General features: G+C 46.8%; 2 protein-coding genes across 2 annotated transcripts in view; both read right to left on the reverse strand.

Annotated features, from left to right (window-relative positions):
* Positions 1–11,821, reverse strand: part of MFN1 (mitofusin 1) — a 29,518-nt gene extending 17,697 nt beyond the window's left edge. Inside the window, exons 1-8 of the mRNA XM_056849560.1 lie at positions 11,703–11,821; positions 9,839–9,974; positions 8,138–8,300; positions 6,366–6,490; positions 2,915–3,023; positions 1,786–1,893; positions 746–899; positions 549–616 (exon numbers count right to left, since the gene is read on the reverse strand). Of these exons, the coding sequence (XP_056705538.1) occupies positions 549–616; positions 746–899; positions 1,786–1,893; positions 2,915–3,023; positions 6,366–6,490; positions 8,138–8,300; positions 9,839–9,974; positions 11,703–11,817 (978 nt within the window). The 5' untranslated portion in view covers positions 11,818–11,821. The remainder of the gene's footprint in view (positions 1–548; positions 617–745; positions 900–1,785; positions 1,894–2,914; positions 3,024–6,365; positions 6,491–8,137; positions 8,301–9,838; positions 9,975–11,702) is intronic.
* Positions 1–25,160, reverse strand: part of ZNF639 (zinc finger protein 639) — a 46,961-nt gene extending 21,801 nt beyond the window's left edge. The window contains exons 1-4 of the mRNA XM_056849552.1: positions 25,069–25,160; positions 24,695–24,802; positions 23,762–23,893; positions 21,667–22,828 (exon numbers count right to left, since the gene is read on the reverse strand). Coding sequence (XP_056705530.1) covers positions 21,678–22,828; positions 23,762–23,893; positions 24,695–24,802; positions 25,069–25,126 — 1,449 coding nt within the window. The 5' untranslated portion in view covers positions 25,127–25,160 and the 3' untranslated portion in view covers positions 21,667–21,677. The remainder of the gene's footprint in view (positions 1–21,666; positions 22,829–23,761; positions 23,894–24,694; positions 24,803–25,068) is intronic.
* Positions 25,161–25,908: the final 748 nt, after the last annotated feature.

Genomic DNA, 25,908 nt, shown 5'->3' on the forward strand with positions numbered 1-25,908 from the left:
GTTGGGTTTTCAAGCCTGCCCTGAAATTCCTTTCACGGATGGAAGGGACAGGATAATTTTAAAACACGCATACATAAGCTTAGATCCTAGATAACGTGAGTGGCTTGCGTGAAAGCAAACATTCTGGCTTCCCCTCTTCCTGCACTCTCCGACATCGTATCTGCAGGGCCAGTGGACCTGGGAACAGCGTGGGAAAGTGAAAGGGGTGGGGGAACTGAACCCGGGACCTTCTGCATGCCAAGCAGATGCTCTTCCTGAGCCACAGCCACTCCCTGTATGACTTTTGTCTATGCAGGTCCCATGATCTCTGGCAGAGCTTTTTTTGGTGATCAGAGGGGACCCCTGCCTTCCCTTTTCACGAGTGGAAAAAACAACGTGGATCAAACCTGTTTTCCACAACAGCGGGAACACTGCCACAGGCTCATGCTTTTTGACAGCCTTCGAGCGGGGGGTGGGGCATAACATTGACAATTTGCCCCCACATCATATCCGTTGCTTTGGTTTTTCGAAAGAAAGCCCCACTCTTTTTGATGGTCAGGAAAATTTACCTCAAACACTTTCTCGAAGTGCTGGAATTCCTGGAACCGTGTCTGAAATCCCTCGGCGAGCGCACCCCCTGCAAAGCATAACAGAATTGCTGAGCATAATTATCCAAAGCTGTGAAGCCAAACTTCTCCTTTTTTCCCCCAATTCTTCTAACCAGATCAACGTTTAAGAGACTCCACAGGAGACATTTGGTACGCACCTCCCTCCGGCATTCCCTGAGCTTTCTGTTTTCTAGCACTAAGGACCTCCTTGGCTGAAACAAAAAAGATTCGGTTCTGGCCTTCGGAAGGGTCCACAACTTTGAGCTCCTCCACCAAGAAAGTGAGGCAACGGTCCATGTGCTGTTTCCGTACCTGAAAGAAAACAGGAGTGACGGGTCAGGACAATGCCAGCGGCCTTCAAGCAATCTGAAAAAGGGAATGTGGCCTTCACAGCAACATGTGCACAAGCTTCCCTTAGTGGAAATACACACTACAAAGTCACACGTTTTTCACCAAGTCTGGCATCAGGGCCATGGGAGCCAGTGTAGATAGTGGCTAGATTAGGATCTGGGAGACCTGTGTTCAGATCCCCCGAACTGGCTGTCCTTGGGCCAGTTTTGTTGTGAGGATAAAACAGAAGACAGAACGATGCCTGCTACCCTGAGTTCTGTGGAGGAAGGGCAGGATGAAAATAAACTACATGGTTAGTGGAAAGACCAACAGTCCAGTAATGGAACTCCAGCTTTTCATATAGAAGGTCCCAGGTTCTTCTTCTACTGGCACACAGGGCCACAGCTGGCCCGGGGAAGCAGTCAGGGTCCCTTTTAGAAGATCTAATGAAATAAGCAGCGAGGGGGACGGGAAGGGAGGCCAGCTATGTTGGAAACCGTAGCTGCCCTCAACCACAGGCCTGGCGGAACATCTCGGTCACAGAGGCCCAGTGGAACTGCGTTAAGTCCCACAGGGCCCTGGTCTCACTGGAGAGAGAGTTCCTCCAGGCCGGGGCCAGAGCCAAAAAGGCCCTGGCTGAGGACAGCCAGACACTTCTCAGACCAGGAACCATCAGCAAGTTGGTATGTGCAGAACGTTGAGCTCTCGGGGGGAGGGGTGCGCGTACTGGCAGAGACGGTCCTTCAGGTACGATGTATCTGTAGAATCAAACCCACAGATTGTTTTCAACCCACAGTTTTTATCGTCATTGATCCAGAGCATCAATGGCCTCTATTAAAACAAAACCAACGGAGAACCGTAAACTCACATCCTCCATGTACTCAGGCTCTGAGGCGGAAGCATCCCAACGATTGTTCAGGATGAAGATATTTGGCTTAGAAAGTTTCTCGTTCACTTTGTGAAAAAAATGCTTCTCCTAAGGGGGAAAAAGGCAACAAAGAAAGTTTACAAACCACAGCTTTAAAAGAAATCAACAACAACAAAAACAAGCACAGACCCCCTACACGACATCTCTAGGGAGGGAAGGGCTTCCCCCTCCTGTTGCCGTGCCAAATGCCACCTGAAATGCTGCTCCTGAGGAGGGGAAGTGTATGGTTGGCTTCTCTACTTTTTTACCCCCTTCTGCTGTGCTTCTATAGTCTGGTCAATTTCCCTCTCCGGAGCTGCCCCACCGTCTTCAGGAAGCAGGGCTTGTACATCTTCGATTCTCCCCTTTTATTTCCTTCCTTAGCAGCAGGTAGTTTGTTAGGGAAACAGATCAAACATTGTTTGTATTTAACATATACATTTATTTCCTATCTGTAGGGCCTCTATTTTTATTTACTTTATTTTATTTGGTTCTCCTTCTGTTAATTCATTACATTTCTTTTCTTGCTTAAGAAGCAAATTCCCCTTCATTTCTTTTGAATGTTGGTCTGTATCTCGACCCCTGGTATACACAGGGTAGAGGGGCTGTGGCTCAGTGGTGGAGCCTCTGCTTGGCATGCATAAGGTCCCAGGTTCAATCCCCAGCATCTCCAGTTAAAGGGACTAGGCAAGAAGGTGATGTGAAAGACCTCAGCCTGAGACCCTGGAGAGCCGCTGCTGGTCTGAGTAGACAATGCTGACCTTGATGGACCAAGGGTCTGATTCAGTATAAGGCAGCTTCATGTGTTCAGGGTTAAGATCTTGGTTATTAATACCCCATAATACATGCATTTTCTCCTTGCATAAGGAAGCTTTTGCTAGCTATAGGGGCGTCACGTGTAATAGTGATTTGGGCAACAGAACAGGCATCTCCGTTTCAAGTGACATTTCAAGACTTGAAACTTTACTGAAGCCTACTCCGCAGGACTGTTGAGAGAATTACTTCCATACACCACTGTGCTCCTTAGAGAAGAGGGGGCAGGGAGCACGTACCCCAATTAAAAGTTGACCTCCCCTCCCCTACCAATTACCGTATTCATGAGAGTCGATTCTGAGTTGGCAACTAGAACAAAGACATCAGCGTCCAGACAGAATTTGTCAATCCAGCTGTCAAGCTCGGTGGTGACATCCGTGCCGGGGCTGTGGGGGCGAAGACAAAGAGTGTGACCAAAGTTATCTCTTCTGCCAGTTTAGAAATACAAAGGGAGAAATCAAAATTCAAACCAAAGACTTTCCGTCTAGACATTAGGAAGAACTTCCTGACTTTTAGAGCGGTTCCTCAATGGAACAAGCTTCCTCGGAAGGTGGGGAGCTCTCCTTCCCTGGAGGTCTTTAAGCAGAGGCTAGATGGCCATCTGACAGCAATGCTGATTCTATGACCTTAGGCAGATGATGAGAGGGAGGGGGCATTTTGGCCATCTTCTGGGCATGGAGTAGGGGTCACTGGGGGTTTGGTGGGGGAGGTAGTTGTGAATTTCCTGCATTGTGCTAGATCAGTGGTTCCCAAAGTGGGCAGTACCACCCCCTGGGGGACAGTGGGATTACCTAAAGGGGCACTAAGAGGCAAGAGGGCAGCATGGGGGGGTGCTAGAGGTGGGCCCCTTCAAGTGTGTTGTTCACTCATTGACAATGGATCAAGCGATGGTGTCAGGCTGTTATCTCGGTTTCGATGTTGCCTCTGTTCCGTTGCTGAACCGTCCAGACTTCAAGGACAGCTCCACATACCAAAGCCTGGGAACGCTACTCCTGGGAAAGTGTGCTCTGTTTATGCTTTGTAATCTCCCGCCGTTTTCATGCTTTATATTGCCAACTAACTAGCAAGACACTCATAGCTGTTATCTTATCCTCAATGCACTGTATTGCCTATTTGACCAGTAAAAGCCATCTGCTTGGATTCTAAATGTCTCTGTGGTGATTCCTGGTTCTTTGGGTCAAGAGCTCACAGATGGCACCATACTGGCAAATTTGGTGGAAACTAAGAATTTTTTTCCAGACTTTGAAGAGCTGGTACCACTGGATCAAGTTAATCAGTTTTGTTGAATACATTTCAACGAAAAAGTTTTAATTTGATTTCGTATAGATGTGCAATTAATACTGTTTTGAAATTTTATTGTTATTATCTTCTTGAGTGAGTCATGCAAACCCCTATTTTGAATAATGTTTTTTATAGGATAGGGGGCACTGGGGTTGAGTTTGTGGAACCAAGGGGGGCGTGGCCCGAAAAGTTTGGGAACCACTTTGCTAGATGGACTAGATGACCCTGGTGTTCTCTTCCAACTCTATGATTCTATGAAATAAGTTTGTATAGTAGGGAGGAAAAATAATAACAAAAATGTTGCACAGGTCATCAGGTTCCTGCATGAACCCAGTTTGGAATGGCTGGGACGAATCAACCGCCGCCAAAACACTGGTGCGCCCTCAGGCTTTCTAAATGGGGAGGCAGGGATTTATGTGAAACCCCTCCCCCCAGTTCCACTGCAGTCCATTCAGCCTGCTGAAATCTTGTTTCTGGGGGCGGGGTACAGTCAGCAGATCCTCAGGAACAGTGTGGCAGAGGGTTTGGCAGCGGGAGGGTAGAACTGGTAGAAATTGCCAATCCCCCCCCTTCAAGAAACCTTAATGATACTTAAGTTGTCTTATTAAAAATATTGTTTGATATAATCACTGAATTAAGTATCCAAAGGTCAAGAAAAAAATCAACATTATAGGCCAAAGGATATACAGTATAAAGGTTATGTCACTACAAAATATGTATATACTTATGGCAGGCTAAAATCAATAACATGTATAAGGCCCTGCGATAGCCTACCAAACCAACTTGTTCATGTAAATATACAACACAGAAAATCACAAAATTAGACTTTGAACAGACCAACTGCGTTTCGGCCCGATGGCCTTTCTTCAGTGGTCAAAACTATCACAATCCCAGACTACAAATATACATAACTTTCTAAAAATCTTTATGGCCGCAGGAACGTTGTGTTTGCAGGATAACAATTAATATATAACTGCAATTAATATATAACTGAAGAGATGAGTCAGTGCTCGGCTCTCATGGCCCTTTCTTACATGCCCAGGGTAAGGCTGATCGCCACTTTGGGGTCAAGAAGCAATTTTCCTCCAGCCCAGATTGGCCCAGGGATCTTGGAGGATTTCCCCCCATCTTCTGGGCATGGAGTAGGGGGTCACTGGGTGTGTGTGTGTGTGTGGGGGAGGTAGTTATGAATTTCCTGAGTTGTGCAGGGAGTTGGACCAGATGACCCTTGAGCTCAAGCCCTTTAACTGGAGATGCTATGGGACCTCATAAGAAAAGCCCTGCTGGATCAGACCAAGGCCCATCAAGTCCAGCAGTCTGTTCACACAGTGGCCCACCAGGTGACTCAAGGAAGCCCACAAACAAGACGACTGCAGCAGCATTGTCCTGCCTGTGCTCCACAGCATCTAATATAATAAGCATGCTCCTCTGATATTGTAAAGAGTAGGTGTGCATCATGACTAGTATCCATTTTTACTAGTAGTCACGGGTAGCCCTCTCCTCCACGAACATATCCACTCCCCTCTTAAAACCTTCCAAGTTGGCAGCCATCACCACATCCTGGGGCAGGGAGTCATCATAACTCTGTTAGGCGTGTTTTAAGCAGTAAAGGCACAGAGCTTCCCGTGCCACTTTAGACATGGCTCAGCATCTGCCGTAAGCTGGGTCGCCACCCAGGCAAAGCACCGACACGGGCTTAGCAGGGCAGCACAGTTTCTGCCACAGATCTCCGGGGAGCTCACTCAGCACCTGTGGCTGCTTTGCACGGGCTGCAGCTGTTTAAACAAAGACCCCGCCGTGACCCCAGGCAACTCCGCACAAGGAAGCTCTTTTGCTCCCGTGCCAACCTTCCATGTAAACCAGGCCTTTAAGCAGAGATGTCAAACTTAAGGCCAGTGGGCCTGATCCAGCCTTTTGAGAGTTCTTGTGTAGCCAGCTGAGACCATGCCCCCACTCTTGATCTGGGCTGGCGAGGCACGGCTTGGCTCCCACCAAATGATATTTATGTCATATTCGGCCCTCGTAACAATTGAGTTCGGCACCCCTGCCTTAAAGCTTTAAGGCGCAACAGGATTCTCTGTTTTTGCAGCATTCTGGCACCTGTCCCTGTTTGGAAGCATTCGTCCCGACATCCGTGTTACCCTTCCTGACAGGCACAGCAGGCCCTGCTCCCTTTCAAAAGGCTGGGCACAGACGACTCGACAACGACAGAGAACGCTTTTGTGCTCACGCTCGTGTTTTGCGAACCCAGAGTTTAAGAGCGGCCAAGAGCCAGATGCCGCCTTTAAGCTCGGTCGTGGGACTTCCTCTTGCTTCCGTTGGCGCTTAGCCAGCTTGTGTACGCCAGCTTCGCATTCGAAGAGGAAGAACCACCGCCGAGAGAGAGACCAGAGATCCACTGCCCTTGTGGCATCTTCTGGGCACCGGACTAAAATCAACTGCCGTACCTGTCCACCAGCACCAAGTCATCTCGCAGGAGGGCACACTTGGCTTTCGGCCAAAAGACGTGTACCAGGCAGCCGGCCTCTAAGTCTTTATCCATATGGAGGGCATGGGCAAGCTGATTGACCGTCTGCAAAGAAATTAACAAGTTAGACCAGTGGTTCCCAAAGTGGTCAGTGTGTGTGTGTGTGTAAAGTGCGTTCAAGTCGCAGCCGACTTATGGCGACCCTTTTTGGGGTCAGTACTAGGTGGGATTACCTAGGGAGGCCCTAAGAGGCAAAGGGGCAGCAGGGGGGGCACTAGAGATGGTACCCCTTCAACTGTGTTGTTGGATAGGGTAGGGGGCACTGGGGTTGTTTGTGCAACCAAGGGGGCGGTGGCCCGAAAAGTTTGGAAACCACTGAGTTAGACGAAAGGCAAGATATTTTCTGGCGGTACAACAAGTGAAAAGACAAAGAAGCTGATTGTTACTTGAGCTAGATTCCGGTCCAGGAGCACCTTAAGAAACCAACAGGATTTGGTGTAAGCTTTCCAGATCCAAGGCTCCCTGACGATGGCAGCATTGGCTCTCAAAAGCTTGGACCCCGAAAAATTTGTTGGTCTTTACAGTGCTGCTGGACTCGAACCCAGCTCTTCTACTGCAGACCAACGTGGCTGCCCTCTGAAACTATTGTTACTTGAGGGACTTTACTGAATGTTATGGAGTATGTAACTGTAGTCTCATCATAGGGTTTTCAAGGTAAAGGTTGGTCAGAAGTGGTTTACCAGTGCCTTCTTCTGCGCAGTACTAACCAGGGTTAGCCGTAGTGGCACTGCCGTTGTCTACAAAAGATCTTCCGCCAGTGTCACCTTCCACTACTGCTGCTGCCCAGTAGATAACCTTCACGGATTCCTCTGCCCCCATCCCCATTGGAACTGCCTGTTCTCTTCTGCGGATGTGGCCATTGATCCCTTAAGGGGGTGGATGCATCTTCGTCTGGTGTCTCAGCTGTGACCATTCCGTCTTGAGTGACTCTGCTAGGAGTTTAGTCTCTTGATAGAGTCTAGACCCCTTACGGTATTGCTCTCAGCTTCCCTGACACACACAAACCCCCTCACCACGTTAAGGTGTGCATCCAGAAGGGCGTCATGAGACGTCATGAGACGACAAGAGTCACTGGAAAAGACAGTCATGCTTAGGAAAAGTTGAGGGCAGCAGGAAATAGGAAGACCCAACAAGAGATGGATTGACTCAATAAAGGAAGCCACAGCCTTCAATTTGCAAGATATGAGCAAGGCTGTCAAAGATAGGACATTTTGGAGGACTTTCATTCATAGGGTCGCCATGAGTCGAAAGCGACTTGACGGCACTTAACACACACACACAACTGTAGTCTACAATTGCTGTAATCCACTGGCTTCCGCTTGGCTTTCATTGGAGTCAGAAAGGCAGATATAGAATCATGGAAGGGGTCATACAAGTCATCTAGCCCAACCCCCTGCTCAACGCAGGATCAACCTAGAGCAGCCCTGACAAGTGCTTGTCCAGCCTCTGCTTAAAGACTGCCAGTGAGGGGGAGCTATCCCAAAGTCACCCAGCTGGCTTTATGCATAGGAGTGGGGAAACCAATCCAGTTCACCAGATTAGCCTCCGCCGCTCAAGTGGAGGAGTGGGGAATCAAACCCGGTTCTCCGGATCAGAGTCCACCGCTCCAAACCACCGCTCTTAACCATTACACCACGCTGACTCTCAATAAGGTTCGCAGACCCTAGCTCGGAGCCCCCGAGAAGGCCCTACCTTGACGCTCTTCTTTTCTTCGGAGCCTTCGGTCATGAGGTAAGCCTTATCCCCGTCCGTTCCCTCCACGCTGAGAAAGCAGTTGGTGGTGTGGCCAATGCCGCTGGGGAGCACTTTGTCCCAGAGCATGGCATTGATCACGGAGCTCTTGCCACTGCTAGTTCTGCAGAGGGAAAACGCGAAGGTCAGCACACTTTTCAAAAGGGGCCGTGGCTCAGTGGCAGAGCATCTGCTCGGCATGCAGAAGGTCCCAGGTTCAACCCCCGGCATCTCCAGTTAAAGGGACTAGGCAAGTAGGTGATGTGAAAGACCTCTGCCTGAGACCCTGGAGAGCCACTGCCAGTCTGAGTAGACAATACTGACTTGAATGGACCACGGGTTTGATTCAGTATAAGGCAGCTTCATGTGTGTTCAATTTTAGGCAGAGCTGTGGACTTTCTTTTTTAAGTTGCTATTCTGAGACTGGGGGATCCAAGCTCTGCCCCCAAGAAAGATAAATTCTTTTCTGGTAGGTTTTATGCCAACTGAGAATATTTGCGTCATTTCTTCTTTTTCGGAGGGGCTACCAAGCCATATAAAGCATCGAAACTCTCCCCGATAGAAATTTTATGGCTGAATTTATTTATTTAAAACATTTCTATGCTGCTTTTCCACCCCATTCAGGGTCTGCCAAGGTGATGAACATCAAAACATTCCCAATATTAAAGAGCTTTTGTTTTATTTATATTACACACACATAATTACATATTAATAAAATTTCTGGCAGGGTATTAGCTTTTGTGAGCCACACCTCACTTCTTCAGACACCATCAGAAGAAGATACCATCTGAAGAAGTGAAGAGGGCTCACGAAAGCTCATACCCTGCCAGATATTTTGTTAGTCTTTAAGGTGATACTGGACTCTTGCTCCACTACACCAGTGTGGTGGTGTAGTTAAAAGCTGTGGTTTGGAGCGGTGGAGTCTGATCTGGAGAACCGGGTTTGATTTCCCACTCCTCCACATGAGCAGTGGAGGCTACTCTGTTGAACCGTGTTGATTTCCCCACTCCTCCATTCCACATTAATTCTACACTTATGCAGAATCGCGATGTGCAAAGAGCTCCGCTCTCAGAGCTTAAGACGCATGAACATATGAAGCTGACTTATACTGAATCAGACTCTTGGTCCATCAAAGTCAGTACTGTCTACTCAGACTGGCAGCGGCTCTCCAGGGTCTCAGGCAGAGGTCTTTCGCATCACCTGCTTGCCTAATCCCTTTATCTGGAGGTGCCGGGGATTGAACCTGGGACCTTCTGCATGCCTGTTAGTCAAAATGGACACTAGTCATGATGCATGCCTGTTTTCTCCAGGATCAGAGAAGCATGCCTATTGTATTAGGTGCTGTGGAACACAGGCAGGACAGTGCTGCTGCAGTTGTCTTGCTTGTGGGCTTCCTAGAGGCACCTGGCTGGCCACTGTGTGAACAGACTGCTGAACTTGATGGGCCTTGCTCTGATCCAACATGGCTTTTCTTATGTTTGTAACGCTCAAAGAGTACTATGTAATGCAATATGTTGCCACTGGACGCACTAGCACATTCTCTGTGTTTTGATTAACCCCTATTCCTCATGAGGAGACCCGGGCAGGGGCGGCTCCCGGCGGATTGTGCCCAAAGGCCGAAGCCTACGCACATAAGCAGAGCACGCCAGTTTAACCCCTTACCTGCCGAAAAAGGCCACTTTCATGTGCCGCCGGGCAAGCACCTCGCCAATGACGGCCAGCTTGTTTTTATACGCCTGAACTTCTGCCAGGGCATCCTCGGTGACAATGTGTTCCAACTCCGGATTTCCATAGGTTTCTGTCGAGAAACAACACCTTTACACAGTGACACATAGTAGACTCTTGCCTAGCACAAAGGCTTTTCGATGTATCTAATGGGACGAATGAATATAATGGGGAGAGGGAGAACAGGGGACTCAACTTTTGGTCCCAGAAGATGAAGGCACCTGGCTTGTTATCTTAGAGACTGTCTGCCTGGCAAACTTGGAGACCTAGACCAAGTATTCCAGCAATAAACAGTTTAATCTTGACTCACTAAACTACAGACCTACATAGAATCAGAGGCTGCATTCTCTTCTAGGGTGCTCAGAAAACCCACCGAAGTTAAAAGGTTTTGCCTACTCGGCGCAATAATTCAAACCCCTTCCCGAAACATTATTATTTAGGATACCTTATAGGACACTTTTCCATTCAAACATGCTCGGGGGGAGGGCTCACAAATAAAATCAAGGATGTGACAACAACCAGTATAATAAGAGACATATGAAGCCTTAAACAAAAATCTAGCCAGGGCTGTGGGGGATCCATGCATTTAAACCGGATAGAATCTTTTTTAAAGTAACTGGTGTTGGAAGTCCTGCCATATGGGCTCCATTCACAGACCCAGGAAACAGAGTTATGAGGAGCAGGGGCAGCTGCCGAGAAGGTCCTGCCATGGGTCCTCAACAGATGTCCCTCTGGGTTTCTGAAGGACAGCCTTCCTGCCTGACCTCAGAGCTCAAGCAGGTACGTATGGGTGAGTGATGTTAACTATTACTCTGCTCATTCCTACCTCTTCTCCCTCAGTTCCTTGCACTTACCCACGTGGTCGTTCCTCTTTGCTCTCCCCTTACCCAGTATGGCGGTAAGGGAAAGATAACACTGCTGTATCTTATCCGTGACTGGTGAAATACATTTGCCCTCTAACCTCTGCTGACTAGGAGGTCCAGAAAAACCTAAGAGGTCCTGGGAGTCCTTTGGAAATCTGAATCTCTTTCCCCAACAGTGAAATATTTGGAGCTTTGCTGTCCTGATTTTGCATTTTAAAAAAACATGCCTAACATTGTTCCTCATTTACTTTATAAGCTGCATGTGTCATTTATCTGACCCCCACCCCTGAAAGGGTTCCAAAACATTCAACCGGTTTGTACCGCTCTTCAAAGCTCGTTAAGCAAATACAGTTATCAAACATTCCTCCCCATTCCAAAGCCCCCATTGGTTGGCTAGTTGCTGTGATATCAGACCAGTTACTCCGCGGCAACCAGAACTGCTGTGACACCCGCCTGCCCAGGGTCGTCGGAGCAGATCAGCCAAAGCATTAGGCACAGAAGGAGAAGTCAAGACACAGAGGCAGCCAAGTTATGGGAAAATCACACAGCCCACCATTTAGCTCGATCCTTTACTAGTTTTCCAGCGTGTGACCAATCCCCAATAGTCTTGACCAACCTACTGTTTTAACTTTGCCACCACCAACACTAGCACTCAGGCAGAATCCAATGGTCTGGGTGCCATCCACTAACTAGCTAAACCAATCACATTATTTTGCAAATGCATTACCCAAATATATGAGAGTGCAATTCTCAAAGTTTTCTTATTGCTTCAAAGACAGGGTCTTTTTCTCGTGGCTCCTTTTTTGGGGGCCCTCCCAAACCCTTAGGAGGGGGGAATTAGTGGAAATCGGTGAAATCTTACGCGTACCAACACCTTCTCTTTTTTACAAAATAAGCACTGCCGCAAAGGGGCATAGCCACCATACATTTAAACTAACCATTAACAAAATCGGTTCCTTCTGTAACATAATCCAGCAGCTGTTCAAAAATGGCAGTAATCTTCTTCTTTGCCAGCACAAAGTGTTTCAGAGGGGAGGGATTAGTGTCTGCCATCGTGGAACTGAAAAAAAAAAAGGAAATGGGAGAAAAGTTAGCGGGAACATTAATTGAAATTCAACCCCCCCCCCATGTGTGCAGTCGAAACAGAAACCGAGGCAGTACTTAATCATCTTGATTAAGAAACCTGCACTGCTGACGTCCTTCCCTTACCATGGGAGGAAGCAGCACTTGGCAAAATCCAGAGAAGAGGTTCCAGATGAACCCCTACTGTTCTGTGCCTGGCATAAGAGGATTTGACCTCATCTTCTGGCTAGGGAAAACAGCGACAGCAGGTGAAATGACCACTGGGACAGAAACTCCATGCTCTGGAGAAAGTTATTCCAGAAATTGTCAGCTACTGAGAACAGTTCCATTGCAGTTGACAGGTCACAGGAAGTTGGAGAGCCAGCATGGTGTAGTGGTTAAGAGCGGTGGGTTGGAGCGAAGGACTCTAATCTGGAGAACCGGGTTTGATTTCGCACTCCTCCACATGTGCGGCGGAGGCTAATCTGGTGAACCACTCCTACACATGAAGCCAGCTGGGTGACCTTGGGCTAGTCACAGCTCTCTCAGCCCCACCTACCTCACAGGGTGTCTGTTGTGGGGAGGGGAAGGTAATTGTAACCTGGTTTGATTCTTCCTTAAGTGGTAGAGAAAGTCAGCATATAACTAACTCTTCTTCTTCTCTACAAACATCTTGTTTTATGAATGGATTGGGTTCTTCTAGTAAACACTGTCTCAGTTCTTTCTCATACATTATTACCTTGCTGGCGGAAGGGTAGGAGGAACTCACTCTATTTAAACAAACCTATGCCATTCACAGTTCGCAAAACCAAGCTTGCTTTTAAACATGCCATTTAATTTGGGACATCTTTTGCAGCAAAGTTGGATTACAGTGAATCAACTTTGCTGCACCACAAATTTGAAAAACTTTACTCTGGTGATCGCGGTTGTAATCCAGGAAAATAAAACACTATTTACAGAACTGTTTGCCATAGTAAAAGGACGTCAAGAGAATAAAAATACACCTAGTGCCCCACTACATTTAATGAAATCACAGTAAGTGGTGTTAGTGTTTATTCATCCAGTAAGATAAGCACAACATAATGAACACTGCCTTCTAACCCAAACTGGGTTGTTTTTAATTTAAGAGATAGGATGTAATCCAAGAAAGAGTTATATCCTTCTAAGTCTGTTGACTTCAACGGGCTTAGGACTGCACTACTAATGGATCATGCCTTTGTTATACATGTTGCATGTTTCTTCTTATACATTTCTAGTCATAACTCAAAGCAACGGTGGTTATCTTCAAAGGCCTATAACTATTTGGGGACAGGGCACTGAAGGACTGTATGCTCTTATGGGAACCTGCTCAGCTCTTAAGATCTTCAGGCGAGACATGTAGCCACTAAAGTCAGGGCAATCTTCACCTGCAGCCCCCCTTTGGAGAAACTCACTCCCCACATCTGTCCACCTGGCCTCTATTCTGTTGTGTTTTAGATACCAGGTGAAGTTGCTTTTACTTTCTTGTTTTTCCTCCTCGACTTCTGTGATGCATTGCTTTTAAGCTGGTGTTTGTTTTCATGTTCCTCATTGTTTCCATTGTATTTTGGCTGTAAGCAGACACGCTGTGGAGATTTTTCTGTCAAGAAGCAACACAAAAGCACCCAAACCAAATAAAATCCCCTCTTATATGTCCCCAACAAAAGGATAAATTCTTACCAGAAAAATCAGCACAGATCAACTAACAGACTTCAAATCTGCCTACATCACGCAAGATCTCTTGAAATTTGGAGCTTATCATGATAGTGGCCTTGAGCTGTCCTGTTATAATTATTCGCATTTTCTTTTGAAGTCAAGCTACTACAAGTGTCAAAAACAGATTGAAACTGACCAGTAAGTAAAGAAGAAATTCCAGGTAGCCTTGTTGGCCCAAAGAAGAAGAAGAGTTGGCTTTTATATGCTGACTTTCTCTACCACTTAAGGAAGAATCAAACCAGATCAAAGAGGGCTAAAGAAGAAGACTTGTAAGTAGGTTTATTGATACGGTCTGTTTGACCAGCCAAAAGTTATGCATAAAATTAACTGACTTAATAAAACTGCAAAATTAAGATAAATTACAAAATTAGATAAAAATCTAATGCTATTTAAAATGTAAGATTTTAACACAAATCACAAAAATTAACTTAGCATCTTAACATTTCTAAAAATATAGCAAAGTTTTTTTCCATTCTATTTTCCATTCTATTTTTGCGAGCTTTGATTGCAATGGCACAGAATTTGGCTGCTGGGAGCGAAAGTGTGGAGAAGAAGAGTTGGTTTTTATACCCTGCTTTTCTCTACCTTTAAGGAGTCTCAGAGTGGCTTACAATCACCTTCCCTTTCCCCTCCCCACAACAGAGGTAGGTGGGGCTGAGAGAGGTCAGAGAGCTGTGAGTAGCCCAAAGTCACCCAGCTGGCTACATGTGGAGGACAGGAGAAACCAACCCGGTTCACCAGATTAGAGTCCACCGCTCTTAAGAAGAAGAAGAGTTGGTTTTTATATGCTGACTTTCTTTACCACTTAAGGGAAACTCAAACCGGCTTACAATCACCTTCCCTTCCCCTCCTCACAACAGACACCCTGTGAGGTAGGTGGAGCTGAGAGAGCTCTAACAGAGCTGTAACTTGCCCAAGGTCACCCAGCTGGCTTCATGTGTAGGAGCGGGGAAACAAATCCAGTTCACCAGATTAGCCTCCGCCGCTCATGTGAAGGAGTGGGGAAGCAAACCTGGTTCTCCAGCTCAGACTCCACTGCTCCAAACCACCGCTCTTAACCACTACACCACGCTGACTCTCAGCGTGGCTCTCAAAGGAAATGTCTATAAACAAAACCCATGTAATACGTAGTATTAATACCAACCAAAGAGATACGATGCTGTTTTAGCAACTGTCATTGGTCTTCAGAAGCTGTATTAGGCAGATTCGGTTTGGGCCAGTAAAATTTAATAATAAGTCTTCTACTTGAGACCCAATAGGGTCACCACCAGACAGAGTAGACCAACCAATGACCTGACTCTGTATATGACAGTCTTATTTGTATATCCAAGCTGATGGTGACTAGGTTCTTGTGGTGGGAGGGAAACAAACAGCCAGCGAGGAGCATCCATTAATAACAGTCCTTTCCCAATTGTGTAATAAGGACCTAGAAAAATATAAGGAGTTCCTTCGCTGCAAGCCCTATGCTACTTCTCTGCGCTACACGGAATCCAGATGTATTGTGCTGAAACAATGCCCCACTGTGTGTTGTTCAGCAACAGTTTCTTACTGTCTTCAAATGTGCTCCGTCTCCTGAAATCATGGCCTCAAGGATGACTAGAATCACACTGCCTACCTGAGAGTGCGCGTGTGAGACTCTGAACTCATCCACCAAATGTTCAGTTTCAGAGAAAGCACCATGAGCCAACAGGACCAAAAGTTAATCCTGGAAAAGACCTCTCATGGAGCAATGCCACCCCCCATATCCCAAGTACCATGCAGAAGAAAAGGGCAAATGTTCACATCTGACCTTTCTACAACAGACTCCACGGATGTTCTTGTTTTCAAAACAGATGATTCAGCAAGTTTTTCTAGCAAACGCTGCCAAGAGGAAGACTTGGGTATTCGATCCAAACTGACTACATACCTAAGCATGTACTAAGAACCCACTACGTATGCTTGTGGAAGTGGGCTCTAGTCTACAAAAGCTTATACCTGAATTAAACCAGAATTAAGTGCTCCAAAACTCCTTTGAACACATGGGGCTGCCTTAAACCAAGCCAGACCATTGGTTGAATCCAGGTCAGTGCTCTCATCTCTGATTGGCAGCAGATCTAGTCAAGCACAGCCCGAGGTCTTTGACATAACTCAAACCCTTTAACTGGAGATGCCATGAGACCTCATAAGAAAAGCCACGCTGGATAAGACCAAGTCCCATCAAGTCCAGCAGTCTGTTGACACAGTGGCCCACCAGGTGACTCGAGGAAGCCCACAAACAAGACGACTGCAGCAGCGTTGTCCTGCATGTGTTCCACAGCACCTAAGATAATAGGCGTGCTCCTCTGATCCTGGAGAGAAGAGAATTCACAGTGGGTCGCCGTGTTAGTCTGTCTGCAGTAGTAGAAAAGGGCAAGAGTCCAGTAGCACCTTAAAGACTAACAAAAATATTTTCTGGTGGGGTATGAGCTTTCGTGAGCCACAGCTCACTTCTGAAGAAGCTGTGGCTCACGAAAGCTCATACCCTGCCAGAAAATATTTTTGTTAGTCTTTAAGGTGCCACTGGACTCTTGCCCTTTTCTGCTCCTGGAGAGAAGAGGTATGCATCATGACTAGTCTCCATTTTGACTAGTAGCCATGGATAGCCCTGTCTTCCATGAACATGTCCACTCCCCTCTTAAAGCTTTCCAAGCTGGCAGCCATCACCACATCCTGGGGCAGGGAGTTCCACAGTTAAAGTACAACTCAACCTCCTGCGTGCAAAGCACATGGCTCTGCCAATGAACCATGGCTACTGTTTATTCCTCCCCTCGAGCCCTTTTCCAGTTGTGGCCTTCTAGCAAATACAAGAGGTTCTTCTTCAAAAGAGGGTGTGTGTGTGTGGGGGGGTGATAGAGGGGAGGTCTGCTAGGGCTTCCCGACCCCTCCGGGGTCCCCCATCGCACATAACTTGCTCGGAAAGTTTACTTTTTAATACATAGGAGGCGCCCAACCATGGCCTCGGCGCTGGACAAAAAAGTTAGCAGGGAACTTGGGCCTCCATTAGATTTGGCCGAAAGAAACGCCACGCCGGACCCCCTTCCCAGTTCGTCCTCAGACGCGTCGGTTGCAAACCCCTCCCCTCCCCCCAATTAGGGGGCTGGCTGAGGGACGACGTCTCCCTCGCCCCCATTAAGGAGCGTCGAAGGTCAGGGACCCCCCACCCACCCCCCGGCCAATTACCTGGCAACGGCGGCGAGGCTCGCTCGCGCCCGCCTCCCCCCCCCCTCTGCGCCGACCTCCGCCTCCTGACCTCACCCGACCGGGAGGCAACCGACACCACTTCCGCCTCCTCTGACCCTCTTCCTCCTCCCCGCTCTGCGCGCCGACACCTTTGGTGAGGGCAGAGCGGCGGGCGTCAGGTTCTCCTCCTGCGCCTGCGCCGACCTTTGGTGAGGGCAGAGCGGCGGGCGTCGCCGACCTTTGGTGAGGGCAGAGCGGCGGGCGTCAGGTTCTCCTCCTGCGCCTGCGCCGACACTTCCGCAGTTCCCGTCGCAGAGGTGGGAAATTCACAGTGGGTAGCCGTGTTAGTCTGTCTGCAGTAGTAGAAAAGAGCAAGAGTCCAGTAGCACCTTAAAGACGAACAAAAATGTTTTCTGGCAGGGTATGAGCTTTCGTGAGCCATGGGCTCACTTCTTCAGATCTGCAGTAGTAGAAAAGAGCAAGAGTCCAGTAGCACCTTAAAGACTAACACAAATATTTTCTGGCAGGGTATCCGCTTTCGTGAGCCACAGCTCACTTCTTCAGATACAGCTAGAATGTATCTAGAATGTATAGATACAGCTAGAATGTATAGAGGTGGGAAAGGCATTGGTTCCCTCTCTTGAGTTTTCCCCCCTGCGCAGAGTTAGGAAAGGACAGGTGTTGCGCGCAGAGCACTCCCGCTTTGTGTGTAAGGGGGGTAGAAAGCGGCGAGATAAAGTTTAGTCTTCATGCAGGTCAATGAAAGCCTAACCTAGGGTTGCCAACTCCAGGTTAGGAAATACCAGGATATTTTGGGAGTGGAGCCTGGGGAGGGGAAGAACTTCAGTGGGGCTATAATGCCATACAGTGCACCTTCCAAAGCGGCCATTTCCCCCTGGTGAACTGATTTCTGTCGCCTGGAGATCAGTTGTAATCACAAGAGATCTCCAGCCATCACCTGGAGGTTGAGAGAAAAAATGTACTGAGCAACTAATTATGCAAACACAAATTCTTTAGTGACAAGTGAGAAGTGCAAACATAACAAGACTTAAATAGACAAGTACAACAAGCAGCAAACAGAAATACAATTTATACAAGCATAGCTCCCAAACGGGGCCAAGAATTTGTTTGCATTAGTTGCTCAGTACATTTTCTCTCTCAGCTTGCCTTTGTAGTACTAGGTGCCTGTTTCTCTAGCTAACCACCTGGGGGTTGGCAACTCTAGCTGAACCGTTTGCGGGTTGGAATTGGGTACGCATTAGGGCCCCAGTCCAAGCTGCACATCAAAGAGTTGCCTACCAACTCCAGGTTGGGAAATTCCTGAAGCTTAGGGGTGGAAGTTGGGATGGGGGTGCAGTGTGGGACCTCAGAAGGGTATAATGCCATAGAGTCCACCTTCCAAAGCAGCCTTTTCTCCAGAGAAACTGATCTCTGGAGATCGCTGTAATTCTGGGAGCCCTCCAAACCTCAACACCAGGTTGGCAACTCTGGCTGTAAGAGAGCTGATGTGTTTAGGCCAGGAGGACCTGTTTGAATCCTCGCTCTACCAAAATTTGGGGTAGGGGTGACCTTGGGCCAGTCACTTTCAGCCTAACCCACTAGGCCACTACAAAGGACAAATGTATGATGCGTGTCATGAGATGGGACTATTTATGACAGTTTAGAACTAAAACTTTCATGCCAGATATTGTACGACTAGGATAGTGCATTATGTGTGAAGTTTATACCGTGCCGAGAAATGTTGCTCGGGTTTCTCATAAGCCATGCCCATAATGTTCAATAGGACTTGCTTCCAAGTAGTAAATGTGTGGACAAGATGGCAGCCTTAGTTTCTTTATCTGAAGAAGTGAGCTGTGGCTCACGAAAGCTCATATCGTGCCAGAAAATATTTTTGTTAGTCTTTAAGGTGCTACTGGACTCTTGCTCTTAGTTTCTTTAGTCATCTTTAGAACATAAGTGAGGGAGCCTCTTTGCCCTTGCAAATCTATGGTACTCTGTCCTAGTTCTTTGCCTTGGATGGCTTTCATATTCAGCTGGAAATAATACATGTTGCTTCCTAGAAACTAGGAAATAAATGTTGCTTCCTAGAAACGAGGACACTATCCCTATTGGGCACTGAGAGCAACAGCCGTTTGAAAAAGGACTTCATTTAATTCATTTATACTCCTCCTTTCTCCACAATGGAGACCCAAGGCGGCTTAAGTAATTTTCCTGTACTGTTTTATCCTCACAACAACCCTGTGAGGTAGGTTAGGCTGAAAGAGTGTGACTGACCCAAGGTCACCCAGTGAGCTCCCATGGCACGAGCCGGGATTTGAACTTGGGAGGTGGTTTGCCATTGCCTGCCTCTGTTGTCACACCCCTGGTATTCCTTGGAGGTCTCCCATCCAAATGCTCGCCAGGGTCAGGGCTGAGAGTATGTGACTGGCCCAAGGTCTCCCAGCAATCTTCCATAGCACAAGAAGGGATTCAAACCTGGGTTTCCCAGACCTTAGTCAGACACTTTAACCACTACACCACACTGCCTCTCGCTTGGTTTAAATCCCCCCAAATAAAGATTAAATAAAATATAATAAAGATTAAATAAAATATTTTTAAAAATAGATTAAAAAAAGACTTAACCGAGGCTATCATACTTTGGTCACATTATGAGAAGAGAAGAGTCACTGGAAAAGACAAGTCATGCTAGGAAAAGTTGAGGGCAGCAGGAAAAGAGGAAGACCCAACAAGACATGGATTGACTCTATAAAGGAAGCCACAACCGTCAATTTGCAAGATCTGAGCAAGGCTGTCAAAGATAGGACATTTGGGAAGACTCTGATTCATAAGGTCGCCATGAGTCAGAAGCGACTTGACAGCACACAAATAAAGATTGTTATCTGTGCATGCACAGACAATGGACTTCTGTGGAGAAGCAGCAGCAGCTAGGAGCTGCTCCAGACCTGGTCACGGCATCAGTCTGGGAGACGCTCTTGGCCTGGCCACGGTGGCACTGGTGTCCGGGAGCTGCTTTGGGCCCAGCCGTGGCTCCTGCATAGCATCACCACTGTGGCTGGGCCTGGAGGCAGATGCAGAAGCCTGGAGACACACTGGGCTAGGTGACTTGGGAGGGGGTTAGAAGGGAGCCCACACCTGGGATCACTTGGCGGGGGGATGGGATTCCCCCCATGAGTCTCGCAGGCCCCCACTTGTAAATACTTAAATAACGAATGATTTATGCGGAATGTTCGAAAAAGAGATCTAAAGCCAATAATGGGGGTGGCTAAAAATATAATGGACAGATGTGTTACGAATTAATTTCACTTGCAAACAAAAAGGTTTTAATCTCCAAGCTTACAGTTTTTGACCCTGCCTCCTGTTACTAGACATAACCTACTTTAGGCTTTGCAATCAAGACAAAACAGCATCTGTTCATATCTTCCAAACATTCTATGCAATGTATATTCACAGACAAAATATTATTCATGTGTTAGGTTCTAACATTTCATTTGAAATATTTTTGTTGAATGTTTGTTTCTACACACAACCCTAACAATCCTGATGTCCATAACTAAGGGTAAAGGAGGTAACGCACCACCTGGAGGAAGGAGCAAAAATGTGAATCAGGTGGATACATCCATACAGCTGTGGCAATCACTGGAAGGGATGGACGGCATTATAGGAACAGAGAAGAAACCGGTCAAAGGCCAAGCTTGCACAGAAGCCGATTTTCAGAACTACAGTAGTACAGATACCCACATGATGCTGACAAACATGCATTTATTTCAGCCTCAAATGGCAGCACTTGGAAAGCAATCCTAAGCAGGCCTCCTCAGAATCTTACTCCGGTATATTCAGTAGGGCTTACTCCCAGGGAAGTGTTCTTAGGATTGCATGGTTGGTGTTCCACCATCTTTTTTCAGTCTAATTGGGATCCTTCTGGGGCTGATACTCAAATACTGATACCAAATGCAAATATCGAGATGGGCAGATTCTGCTCCACCAAAATCTAAACATTCACTCCATACTCTTGAAAAATTCCCCCTAAAACTGAAATGGCAGGTTTTGAATATATTTCAGTTTATACCCTACGTTCTTTGCACAGTAGCCCTTGAAGTGGAGTACGTGAGCCCTTAGTTCTATTCCGTTTTAAAATTTACCTGACAAAATGCCTAATTTGTTTGTTGGTGTGCAGAACGATATTAATGCGATCACGGCTAGATTTGAGTCCAGTGGCACCTTAAGGACCCGCAAGGTTTCCAGGGGAGAAGCTGTTGAGAGTCGAAGCTCCCTTCGCCGCCTGAAACAAATATGGACGCAGTGATGTACGAGTTTCTCAGGATATTTATTTCCGTATGTACAAAAGGACTTTATGCTATTTGTGCCTTAAGACGTCAGTGATACATGCTATTATTACACAGTAATCACTTCAGTGATGCACACAATCCACCCACCCCAAGACTGAATAGTCAGATGTGTGGATGCATTTATCTTCTACCGAGCCCAGCAAACACTGAAGCCAGCAAACACACAAAAAAAGCACAGACTACTTATTGCACTTTGGTTCTTGTAAGTGTACTGAATGCCTCGCGAACAACCCGTAAGCAAAGAGGCGTTAAGTGAAGACGTGCATGTGTGTGTTTGTATGTGTGTAAGCTTGAAAAGTTTCAGCTGGCTTGTCTGTAGCCTGCTCACGCAACCTCGCGATAGCACCACCTGCCTCATCAGGGGCAGCGCACAGGGTTCCGTTGTGGTCAGGGCCACATCACAATTGTGGCCGTGCCTAACACGACTCTTCCAGCAACTAGTAAAGCAAGGGGGCTGGAAGAAGGTGAAGAGAAATGCTTTGGTGGTTTGGTCTTAAGACAGCACACGGGGAAATTACATTTAAATTCTACTATTCTGGGCTAGGGGGAGAAAAACGACCACCACAAAACCGATCAAGCACTTTCGTGCATCTGCAGGTGACTCAAAAGGTCCTTTTCGCTGCCAAACCTCATCAAGCAATCCGTGCATTTGTGAGGCAACTCAGCGGAATGCCTGAAGTCCAAGTGAATCTTGAGGTCCCCGATTTGCCCTGTGGAATATTCGCAATACTGACACAAATAAATCCCTTCCGATACATGCGTGTTCAAGTGTTTGCAGTATTCCAGCATGCCCGAAAAGCCCTTCCCGCAGTCGTCGCAGACGTGGGGCAAGATTTTGGTGTGCTCGATTGCCACGTGCCGGTTGACGTTGGTGTGGACCCTGCTCCGGAAGCCACACACCTGGCACACAAAGAAGTTTCTGCACTTGTCAAAGCTGATCTTGTTGACCAGGCTGCACTGCCCCGGCGGCTGCCTGCTGTGGTAGCTGTCGCTCAGCTCGATCAGCCGGCCGGCGTGCTCGTTCACCACGTGGCTGTGCAGGTCCTCCGGGTCACTCGTCTCATGCTCGCAGAACTGGCAAAGGTACTGCTCGTCGCAGCTGTGCTCCTGGAAGTGGAGATACAGCTCGCTGCTGGAGGAGAACTGCACGTCGCACTGCTCGCACCAGTAGAGGTGGTCGCTGAAGTGTGTGTCCGCGATGTGCTGGCTCAGGTTCTCGAACATCACCGTCTTGTAGTCGCAGTACTTGCAGATGTAGGGGTCCTCCTCGTGGATTTTCAAGTGCTCGACGAGCACTTTTTTTGAGGAGAAGCCCTCCTTGCACACCCGGCAGACGTTGCCCTCGATGCATGGCTTGTGCTTCAGGACAATGTGCTGCTTCAGGTCAGAGAAATACTTGCTGTTGAAGGTGCAGCGTTCGCACTTATACAAGCCGCTGCTGTTGGCCCGCAGCAGGGGCCACTTGGGCTGGATGGTGATGTTCAGAGGAGGGTTCTTTCCCGGCACCTTGCAGCTTTCCCTGGGGACCTCCTCGGCGTCCTCCACCTCCAGCTTTTCGGGGGAAACCGTCTGAGTTTCTATGTCATGAACTTCCACGGCCTGGACTTCCGTCGTGGAAATCTCCACTGTCTGAATATCCAGAGGTTTTTCTTCTTCGGTTAAGGTGTCACTGAAGATAGGTGAGTCACAAGTGTCTTTATAAATGCCATTGTTAGCTGGTTTATCTACAGGAGGAGACAGGAAAGAGGCAAGACCCAAATTAGAAAGAATAAGAATAAGGTTCTCATAGGTTATCCGGGCTGTGTAACCGTGGTCTTGGTATTTTCTTTCCTGACGTTTCGCCAGCAGCTGTGGCCGGCATCTTCAGAGGAGTAACACTGAAGGACAGTGTCTCTCAGTGTCAAGTGTGTAGGAAGAGTAATATATAGTCAGAAAGGGGTTGGGTTTGAGCTGAATCATTGTCCTGCAAAAAGTAACAAAGGTAATGTGCTAACCATTGTCCTGTAAGTATCAAGACAATGTGCTAATGAGGGTGTGGTATGTTAATATGGAACCAATGTATCCTGAAGTGATCTGTTAATGTGTGAAATCCAAAGCTAATCTGCATGGCTATTGTTGACTGTAGTCTTTGTTAGTCTGGAGGTTTTCAAGACAGGAAGCCAAGCCTGACTATATATTACTCTTCCTACACACTTGACACTGAGAGACACTGTCCTTCAGTGTTACTCCTCTGAAGATGCCGGCCACAGCTGCTGGCGAAACGTCAGGAAAGAAAATACCAAGACCACGGTTACACAGCCCGGATAACCTACAAGAACCAATGAACTCTGACCGTGAAAGCCTTCGACAATATTTTAATAAGAATAAGAGTTGGTTTTTTATATGTCAACTTTCTCTACCATTTAAGGGAGACTCAGACCTTCCCTTCCCCTCCCCACATCAGACACCCTGTGAGGTAGGTGGGGCTGAGAAAACTCTTAATAGAACTGTAACTTGCCCAAGGTCACCCAGCTGGCTTCGTATGTAGGAGTGGGGAAACAAATCCAATTCACCAGATTAGCCTCCACCACTCATGTGGAGGAGTGGAGAATCAAACCCGTTTTTCCAGTTCAGAGTCCACCGCTCCAAACCACCACTTCGGCACTACATTCATTTACCTTTCTTTTTAGAGTCCACATAGTGTGGCCCCGTGACATTAGACTGGGCCCCACTCCACTGAGATGTCCCAGCATGCACTGGGCTGCCATCCTCATCAGTATCTGTGCTGTGTACTGTGGCAGGAATTCTACCTGTTGAAAAAAGGGATGTTTAGGTGTTCTCATCCTAATTCAGCTCATACATTTTGCAAGAACCTTTCATATTAAATAAATATAAACTTTGGCGCTTTTCACACCCTGTTCAGGAGGCTCAGGATGGGTAGCATCATTTTAAAAGAATGATTAATACCTTTCTGCTTTTCCCCAGCCATGCAAGCAACACAGCAGCTGTATTATGACGTTTATATATATATTTTTACGACGATGATTAAAGTAGCGCAGGATAAAACCTTAAAACAGTATTCCAATGTGTATATACACATGGGACTAACTCTACAGCAGATTTATAAGATTATCTTACATTCTCCCCCAAACAAAAAAACCCCAAACAAAACACACAGCATTACCCTTCACGCCAGACAACAAAGGGCCAATATTCAGTTTCCACTGTGCTCAACTCAAGAACCACCTCCTAGCGTTTGAAGACAGCTCAAGAACAGTCCCAGAAAACTGTAATTCGTGCTATATTTGTAATAGTTTTACATGCTAAATTTATTTAGTTTTTTTTATTTTTGAGTCATGTGATGTTAACACCACAATAAATGGATGTTCTCATGCTTACAATACCAGAAGTGTAAGTTAAAAGAAGGCATGTGAAATGAAGGCATGTGAAAAGGCACAATGTATTTATGGTCTACAATATCCAGCATCTGCTGTAAAAACAAGAAGAAAGGTCCTTGCAAGTTGCACACAGATACCACACGGCTTAGAGGGGGGATGCAAGGTAACCCCCCCCCGTACATTTATGAAAAATGTTGCAAGATGCTACCTTACCTCGATTATCAGAAACTTTCAAGTCTAACTGTTTCATAGAACAGACGCTGTAGCAGTGATCAGAAAATATGCCACTATTGTCTATGTATTTCGGTAAACCTGAAGAATCTAGAAAAAGTTAGGGAGGAAAAAAGGCAAATGTCAGCAAATCTATTTGATGCAAGCACACAAAACTGTTGCTACTTTTTCATGATGCCCTCACCCCCTCCCCAGCCCTTTAAAGGTGTTTTTCCCCCCGGCTTGCTTTGCCTTTCAAGGTACACTATCTAGATTGGCAAGGAAAGTGAGGCAGGATCAGAGAGAAAGGAAAGGAGCAGAGGTGCGACTGTAATTTAACTCCACGGACCACAAAATCTGTTTCTAAAATGGACTACCTGAATAGCGTGAAGGATGCAGAGTCTTTCTTTTCCTCTTCTTTGGATGCTCATTCATTTTGTTTCCGTCTAGAACAGAAAAAAAAGCAGCCCGCAAGTGGCAGGTCAACGCGCCCCAAATCCAAACTGATAACAGCCCTACAGCAGTTTAAAAGTAGGGAGTTAAAAAAACTGTAGAAGTTCTGCAGCCTCCCTCAAAAAGCTACATCTCCCAGTGCTCTTTGGGAAGAAAGAATTATTATTAAACCAGTTTACGTCTGTAACTTTGTGCCCTCACAAAGCATCAACCACAGGAGCATCCATCGGCAAAAGCAGGATGAAAAACAAATATTTTGTTTTGCTCACCTAGGTACCTTTCAGGTGCTGTTTATAGATTTGGCCCTGAAAGAGAGAAAAAATGTAATGTGAACTTCCAACATGTTGTTTCTATGGGATCATTTAGAAATGTCATGTTAGGATGAGAATCACATTTCATTGCGAGCTCCAAGACTGATTGGGAGTATGCCCCTGGCTATGCTGTCTACATAGCATATTCAAAATTATAGTAAGGTCACATGCAGAGGACACCATTCTGGCTACTCCACTGATGAAGATAAGTTTCAGAGGGTAGCCATTTTGATCTGCATTAGAACAGCTAGACTTGGGTCCAGCAGTACTTTAGAGACCAACAAGATTCTCAGGGTATGAGCTTCTGAGAGTCAGAGCTCCCTTGAAGGGAGCTTTCACTCTAAAATGCTTATATTCCAAAAATCTTGTTGGGTCTCTAAGGTGTTCCTAAACTCGAATCTAGCTGTTCCACTCTTGTGGGATTCCCTTTTCATGTAGGTTCGTTAAACCTAA

This window comes from Euleptes europaea, chromosome 5, assembly GCF_029931775.1.
Source record: "Euleptes europaea isolate rEulEur1 chromosome 5, rEulEur1.hap1, whole genome shotgun sequence".
Classification (NCBI taxonomy): Eukaryota; Metazoa; Chordata; class Lepidosauria; order Squamata; family Sphaerodactylidae; genus Euleptes; species Euleptes europaea.